This window comes from Rosa chinensis, chromosome 1 (assembly GCF_002994745.2).
Source record: "Rosa chinensis cultivar Old Blush chromosome 1, RchiOBHm-V2, whole genome shotgun sequence".
NCBI classification, from domain to species: Eukaryota; Viridiplantae; Streptophyta; class Magnoliopsida; order Rosales; family Rosaceae; genus Rosa; species Rosa chinensis.
The window spans coordinates 51,818,130-51,827,059 of NC_037088.1; the positions used below are offsets into that span (position 1 = coordinate 51,818,130).

Below are 8,930 nucleotides of genomic sequence, written 5' to 3' on the forward strand. Positions count from 1 at the left end.
TAGTGCTCTCCTTGATTGGTAGGGAGAGAGTCAAAGAGATGAAGGTGCCATTGGTGATTGGACCACCCTTATTGTTTGTTCGCTGTACTCTTATTGAAGAGCCTAATGACTTGATATTATTATATTACTTATATCTTTGTTAGTTCTGTATGTGCTGGAATCCTGGAACCATGCGGTAAATAATTTTATGCTTTTTATGCTCAAATTCTTTTCTGGTACGATTGGAGATACCTCAACTCCATTATAGAAAGGAGAAATATCTAAAGGGATGGCCTAGAATTTGAGAACAGGATCTATTCCTTGCCCCTTTTTCATGTGCATCTATGCAAAGCTCACTTATTTGCTCAAACAAGAGGAAAAGATAAAGAAACTGAATTTAAGAATGTTTCCCCACAAGACAGAAATATATTAATCAGTTTACCAAAAGCTCTGGACATCAGTGCAGTTGTAGCCAGTAACTTGAATAAAGGAAATTTATTGTTACCTAACCCTAATTATTGCTCTGATAGTAGATAAACAATTAACATCATATTTTTGAAATGGAGTAAAAACAGTTTCGATTATCATGAGAAACACTACTAGATGAGAAAAAAAAAAGCATCGGAGAAGGAAGATAAAGAGAATGCAAATAACCTTCGATATTGAAACAGCAACCAACAGAGTTTATAACTTATTCAACCAATGTGGTTAAGTGTAACTCATGGGAAAGCAAAGTTGGCAATACCAGAACCAATGAGGAAAATGTGATCCAAATCTTCTGGTCCAAGGCCACATTTTAAAGATATTATCGGCATCTCAATTGTGAGTAGGAAATATGAAACATATGTTACCATATGCTTGAACAAGGAGATATAACCATAAGTCAAGCTCATGTTGCCCCTCACAATGACCCCACTAAGTGACGAGTAATTCTGCAGTGAATTTGACTTGTCCAACATCCTCAGATTGGTGCAATTGACAAAGGAAATATAATTTGGAATACAGAAACATGTTTTCTTTTTGCTGAAAACCCAACTCATCACATGGCTTCTGATGATTCATCATCAATTTACCCAGATTTAAGTAGATGAAGAAGAACAAGGAGAAGAGAATAAACCAGCGTATAGATTTCATAAATGTTTCTCAGTGCAGAAGCATTTCATCAAACAGTTTCAGCTAGGATAACAAAGGTGATAGGCTTACAACGCAGTGAAATCCCAAGATAATCAAATTTAAATGTAGAATCTGTATTTAACTTCCTTCTATTCCTTGGAGGACACAAGAAGCATGAAGATTTATATAACACCATATCCAATACAAATAATGGAATGATAAGAATAACAGTAAACGATGACAATGATGGTAAGAAGCATATGAAGAGCAAAAGTACAAAATTTCAGCAAAACTAACATCTGGAAAAACAAAAGAAATCTATCAGCTTCTTGTCAACCGACAATTTTAGGGTCGGTCAAGCTTGGAAATGTAACAGGCCTTGCAAGAATACTTACGAGAACATATGTATGCTATAAAATAATCACAGAAAATTTGCTCACTACTTGGTCATTAAGGTAGTTATGTTTCTACTTCTAGCTAGCAATGCTATTCCTTTCAGGATCCCTGCTGTATATCAAAACCTCTTACGAAACTTTTAAATGGGCTCTTCACTACAATAATACCTATGGGCTATGTTAATTGCAATTCTCAGTACTAACCAACTGATGACAATGATTGTAAGGAGTTGGATTCCCTGGAAAATGCTGCAATCAACTTCTCCTTCGTCAATTGTTCAGATCCTTGAGACTTGACAACAAATGTATGAAACACAGAATCGTTTGCTGCAGTGAATTTCGACTCAACAACACTGATTTGTGCTTCTTTAAATGCTTGGATGATCCTTGATGCAGGGTGTGAATCTAAAGGGCAGCTCACGCTTACAACAACCACATCATGCACAGCTTGAATGTCAACATGGGGAGCCCGGATCTGATTTTCTGAACTTGGGTTAGCTACCAAAGCTGAGGTATCTCTTGAAGTGCCTCCTACACTCTCCCTCTCAGATTCCATGACCTTAAGCTTTGCCTGAAGCTCATTGATATAATCAATGGCATCTCCCAACAAAGATGCTTTGTCCATCTTGGATATGTTTGGCACAACAGCTCGTAAAGCATAGAAGCGCTGGTTCAGCTTCTCCCGACGCTGCCTTTCTGCTTCAACATGATTGAGGGGCTCTTCTCTTCCATTTGCTGGCTTCCTACCCCGTTTCCGTGGCCTCCTCTCTTCAGCTGTACCTGGCAGCTCTTCCTTGCATGGAGCTTCAGCATCTGAATTCTCAGATTCAACAACAATGGGTCGGGAAACCACCGAAGGCCTTGAAGTAGCCCCGGAAAAGTCAATTTGCATAGGCGCCTGCTTTTGTGGTTGATAGGGCTTGAGCCGAAAATCATCCCTGCCTCCGTCGGCAAGCTCCTGCAAATTATTCACAGGTCCTTGAGAAGCATAAACCCCAGCCGGACTCCCTTGTTTCACACCAACATGACTCTGCCCCCAACTTGAACCATGAATTCCGTTTTGAGGACTAGAAAACGCAATCCTGTTCCCGTTGGAATAGGCATCCCACGGCCTCTCTTCCACCTTCCTAACAGCAAGTTTCTCCCTGTACCGAGTGCGCCCTGGGTTCCCCGAGTTCAAATCTTGGCCGAAAATCTTGGGAACTCCTTCCCCTCCTCTCTCCACAGTGCTTAAATGATTTTGATGTGCAGCAATCTCATCTCTCTTGTTGCTCATTACTGGCAAGGCTGCCATTGGCTTAGCCCTTGTCAGTGAGGCCTGTGTCGAAAATAATAACCTTATCGACTGCAACATTTCCAAATTCTCAGGTATACATCTTACTGAACCCAGTTCAACCACACCAACATCTGTTGGGACTAAAACAATGGTCTGGATTCCAGCAGACCTAGCCAGAAACGATCTGACACAATAATCCGACCCTGACTTCAACAAGTCCGAGAGCCACACCTGCTTGCCGGATGCCAAGCACTTGCCCGGGCCACCTTCCCCTCTCGGAAACGAAAAATACATGGATGCAAGGAACAACATCTCTGTATCTGTAACTCGGTCCAACCCAAGAGCACCATTATACTCATCTGAGCTCCCAAACAAAGTGTGCAACTTCTGCAGCACTATCTTCCTCATGGTCTGCTCGGTCTCATCCTCGAGCCTGAGGCTTAGAATTCTCGAAGCTTCAGAATCTTCACCTTCCTTGGGCTCCCTACAAGACCCATCCCCCCAACACAGAACCCAATCCCCAGAATTGGACCTCGAAATTTGCCAGAAAATCGCATAGTTCCAGCTGAAATTCGAAGCGTTTGGAGGCTCCACAAGATCTGAAAGCTTGCTGTGCAAGCTCTCATCGGTCCCTATGCCCATGCATGAATTCTCATTCGAAGAAACAGAGCTCGAAATCAAGTAATCGAAAGCCCGAGTGCCTAAAACCGCAGCCACCATGGCCTTATCTTCATCTTTCCAAACCCCACCACCTAAACCCATCTCCATCTTCATCTCTGTAACCAAAAACAACACAAAAATTCAATCCCCCCACTAAATACCCAGATCAAATCTCGCCCCCAAAAACCACAAAAAGGTCCCAAAACATGCAGGGAGAAATCTTTCCCTTGGGCTACCCAACAGCTAAAATTTCATGCATTCAACAAAGGCCATGACTTTTTAAATTCAGATCTCAAAAGAAAAACAAAAATCCCAAGTTACAGGGAGAACCCAGAGCAGAGCAGAATCTAAATTCAAACAAGGAAAAGCGTTGCGAGAAAAGAAGACACACCAGTTTCTGCAATGGGATCATGAGGAAGCAAATAGATAAGGCAATAAAGGAACAGTCTTGGGCACTGAAACCATTCCCGGGAAAGTGACAGTTGAGTTCAATTTTCCCGGAAAAACCAAACAGGAGTCTGTTTATGTTCAAAAACTGACCAAGGACGCCATTAAAAACCAAAGCTTTGGCCTTTAAAGCGAAAGTGTCAAGAGGTTATAGAGGAGAAACTGGGTTTGTTTCGTTTTTGTTTTGTTTCGCACGGGACTCTAAATCCTCAAGTGGATTGGACCGTGGTTTAAAGGCTCGAGCTTTATTAGGGGTTGGATTTTAACCCTGGTTAAACGGGGGGGCTTTGTCTAGTCGGCAAAGATTCTGCTTGTGTTTGCCCAAGCACCTGAGAGAGATAGGCATAGAGACTAGAGAGAGAGAGGCTGTGTTGCTTTGAATATCTATTTCTTGGGTTTTTATGGCAAAGTGGGGAACTCATTTTCGAAATAGAAAAATGGTAAAAAAAAATTAAATTTTGGTAACACTTTTATTCAACAGCCTTCGCTTTCTTGGTCAGAACAATTCTCTGGTTCTCACGAGTTTAGTGAGGTGTGGGAGGAGGAGTTTCTGATTCTCATGTCCATATTAGGCACGCAATAACTTGCTGTACCACATGAATAACCTGCGACGGTTATTTGCTTTTGGGTTTTGAAATATATTATGGGAATCTTTTTAATCAATTAGGAAAATTTAGTACTTGGTAACACTTTAATATGAACAGTAGTATTCCACATTAGGTGATAATTTGGATGTCATAATAATGTAAAACACTTAAATCGACTAACTATTAGCGAAGAGATGTTGAATACGATATGAAGTCTAATAATATAATGATAAGAGATAATAAAAAGAATTGCAATTTGTCTCGTGCATTCCTTTTTGCATATGTCCTTACTTACTCAACTAAAATGTTTGATAATAATAATTTACGATCAAGTTTTTGTCGTTTATAGTTGGGAGTATATGAAAATGATAGATTTTATGTGTGAAACACGTGTTTGGTAAATTTAACATTTTGTAACTGTGATTAAGTGTCTCTCGTCGACAGTCAAACGTTAATTAAAATGACGGTGATTTTATGTGAAAATATGTGCAAACGTCAATTTAACATTTCGTTTTGAGTTTTTCTTTTCAAAGTTTTCGCTCTGATTTAACTAAAACATGTAGTTGAACAAGAGTTGCAACTGAGCTTCCATCATTGGCATTTGGCAATTGTGAGTGAATTAGAATGACATAGATTCTACGTGACAACACATGAGGCCTCAATTTAACATGTTTTTTTTTTTTTTGTAACAATAATTAAGCGTTTTATTAGTAATAATTGGGCGTGGATTAGACTGACAAAACTTGTATGTAACAACACGTATAGATGTCCTTTTATCATTTTGTTTTGTGTTTTCCTCTTTAAAACTGTCCCCATAACAAGACGTGTAGTTTCACCATATTTGGGATAAAACACCTATAATTGATGATTATAATAATAAATATTTTATGAAACACATGTAAGAGTCCATTTCACATATTGTAGCAGCAATTTTGTAAGAGCGATTAAGAGTCAGTCATTAGTAATTGTGAGTAGATTAGAGTGACAAGAATTATACGTGACAACACATGTAGCCATTAATTTGAATAATTTATTCAATGTTTCTTTTTTACAGTTGTCCCTTGATTCAACTACAATGTGTGTGGTTCACTAAGAGTTGCAATTAAGCATTTTATCATTTGTATTTGTGAGAAGAATTAGAATGATGGGCTTATTTTTTTCTTGCATTAAGGATGAGAGATCGCAAAGAAAAGAGAGGCCTCGTTGTCAATTTAATCTTTCTCGAGGCTTTACTTTTCTCTATTTTGGATTTAATCCTTAAAGGTGGGTGTGCTTGGAGATTACTAGGTTGTTTGCTATTTTATTAGTGGTGGCTTTGTAGTAGTTTATAGGGAACGGTTCTTTATGTCGACTCCATAGGAGTGTCTTATTTTTGTACTGCTTGCTGAATTACATAATGGGATGACCTCTTTTATTCAGAAAAAAAAAAATTAGAATGACAAATTTTATGTGATAACACGTGTAAGGGTTGATTTAACATTTTTGTTGCTCTAGAAATTGAGCGAAATCATTAATAGTCAGGCGTGGATTAGAACTGAGATTCTTTGTGACACCAAATGTAGATGTTGATTTAATGTTCTGTTTTGTGCTTTCTCTATAGTGATTCAACCAAAACACGCAATTTAATAAGATTTGTAATTAAGCGTATATTGTTAATAATTGGTCTTGAATTAGAATTATATAGATTCTATGTGACAATAGATGTGAGAGTAAATTTAACACTTTCGTCATGACAAATATATATTTTTTTTTTACCGAATGCACATTTATCAATAATAGCTAGGAATGGATTAGAATTATGACATAGATTGTATGCAACAAGTCAACAATAAGTGTGGGCTTCAATTAAACAATTTATTTATGTATATACATCTTTTTTTCTTTTTTTGTTCAATTCATTTGTTTCATAGTATTTCTAATTTAGTGTCTATCAATAATAATTAAACGTAACTTATAATGAAAAACATTTTATTTGACGAGACATGTCGGCCTTAAATTTGTGATGATGTACATATCAAAACCCCTTTCTAAGGAATGCCACCCAAAATCTCATCATTTCGATTTTCTAAGTTAGAAGACAAGAATAGAATCCCAAGTATTATCGACTTCACACGATTTGAAGTTATGAAAATTGAAAGTATAAATGGGAAAAGAAAGAAAAGAAAAACGGGGTAAAATGAAAGTGATGATAACGACGAGGTTGTTTCCTCCGGGGACAACTAAAAGTCTAAAATATCTTCACTCATGTGCACAACAGTTCTTTGCTGGGGCCCATCAACAAAGTAAACCGAGGTTTGACCCGTGTGGACCCGACCAAACACAAGCAAATCCTTAACCTAGGTTAGAATCCGCGATCCAACGGTGTACAATGATTTGATTCATGAATGATGATAATGAAATATCATCTATGATGATGTTCAGATGTTGAAAGCTAGCTAAACGAGTATTAACAAGATTTGATGAGTCTGAGGTTAGAAGCTTACTGAAGATTTAAAGTAGCATTAGGCCATTTATGGGGGTATAATAATCACCTTAGTGGCCCTTTAATTGAGTAGAATCAAAGGCACATCAAAGATGAAAGTGATGATTCTTAGCTCAGAGGGTTCATTTTCATTGGTTAAATTTGGAAAAATAATTACTAGAGTAGTGTTTCTTACCTAGAAATAGTTGCACATATGGTATTAAACTAAAAGAAAAGTGTGTGATTTGATTAAAAACAATGGGAACAACCAACAAACTTCTCAAATTTCTTGTGTACTCGATTATTTTGATGGTAAGTTTAGTTATATAATATAACAAACTTATCCATTAAGATCTTGGATTAGTGTAACAAAAAAACATGTTAAATAGTTAAGAAAATTACAGCAAAAGAAAAATAGGACAATCAAGACCGGAATTATTGGAACTTTACACATACTAGGTTGACCTAAAGTAAGCTAATGAACATCAATCACTAAATAGCGGCCTCTAAATTGATTTCAAAGACGCAAGTTGTTTTATTTTTTTATTTTTTTTTATACAAGAACTTAAATTGAAGCTTTTTCTTAAAATTAAACATTTTGTCAAAATTATTAATTGCATAAAAGTTCACAATAGAAAATTGGCCCCCACCCCTCCAAGTCTCCAATACCTTCTCTCGTTTGTGGTCTTGTTTGTAATGACCTAAGCCGCGTGAAGGTTCAAGTGATAATAGAAAGAAGAAGAAAAACTCGTGCAAATATACTGTTACGCATGAGGACAACAATATTTCTATAATTCTATTCTAAGGTGATAGAGTCGTTTGAGAATGACTCACCGACAAGAGAAGGAAAGGGAATTGTTGCTTAAGAGGGTTGCTTCGTATATGAATTGTTGTAATTAAAAGAGTTTATTGATATATTTGATGTTAATAACATGACAATTAATTTACTATAATAATGCATCGTAATTGCATGTAATAACACAATCTCGCTTGTTTTGCTCTAGTACATAATAATATTTGAACAATGTATGAGAGTTTGCCTTGTCAGTAGCGTCATGAAGTAATCGTATTCGATTTGTTGTATCGAAATGCAACATGTTTTTGAGATGCATTGTATTTTTTTTTTTCTTTAAAATTTTGTCCACAACTTTTCTTCTCCATCAATTATATGTCTTTTTTTTATCAGATAGTTAACTGTTAGTAACTCACACACCCATGCAGTGGTATCCCAGTGCCAGGACACATGCACCGACATTGCGGTGAAGCCAGGCAAAGCCAGACTAATCCACTGCACTGCAAACACACGAACCCAAAGGGTCCCTCAAATCTGCTTGCTACGGGATGGAGCTGAGATTCGAATGCTAGATCTGGGGGTTCCAAATTAAGCCGTTCGACCAACACACCACGCAGTTCATCAATTATAGGTCTTAAACAATTAAACTAGTTTTTTTTTTTTTTTAATTTACTATTTGATATAAAGAAGAGTTACAAAAAAAAAAAAAAAAGTTGCCAGTACCCTAATTGTGGCACGAGACTAGTACAAATCATTACAATCCAAGAGTCGAAGACGACGACTTGTCTTTAAAAAAAGAGAGAAAGGAATAAGACACTTGCAATCCCAAGTTGCTAACAAAGAGCGTGTAAGGCACGCAACATATAATACTCACACACACCGCTCACGCACACCTAACAAAGCGTGAGTCCGAGAGTGAGGCAATTTCGTCGTTCACGCGTTTTGAGCGGCTTCATCACGACCCGCGCCACGTGTCCGAATCTGGTCGAATCATCGACTTTATCTAATTGATATAGAGAGCTGCGTGGTTAATTCCGCATCAAGAGCAAGACAGTGATGAGGCCCGTGAAGAGCACGTGACGAGGTTGTTCGTACCCGGCACGTGATTTGCATTCCATAATTAATTTTTGGGACCAATTTTAGCAACAATACATAATAATATTTAGGGATGACAAAAATCTCCAACGAGAAGTAGTTCTAGTAGATACCAGCCTCTAAT

General features: G+C 37.5%; 1 protein-coding gene across 1 annotated transcript; it reads right to left on the minus strand.

The window, feature by feature from the left end:
• Positions 1-1,294: 1,294 nt before the first annotated feature.
• On the minus strand, positions 1,295-4,202 carry LOC112182033 (transcription factor MTB1). The gene is made up of 2 exons (XM_024320463.2): positions 3,815-4,202; positions 1,295-3,539 (listed from the first exon to the last, which is right to left on the minus strand). Exon 2 carries the CDS (start codon positions 3,535-3,537, stop codon positions 1,687-1,689), a length of 1,851 nt encoding a protein of 616 aa, XP_024176231.1. The 5' UTR covers positions 3,538-3,539; positions 3,815-4,202; the 3' UTR covers positions 1,295-1,686.
• Positions 4,203-8,930: the final 4,728 nt, after the last annotated feature.

What these genes read in the sequence shown, in the direction of transcription:
- LOC112182033 (XM_024320463.2), bottom strand. Translation starts at nt 3,537, where the DNA reads ATGAAGATGGAGATGGGTTTAGGTGGTGGGGTTTGGAAAGATGAAGAT.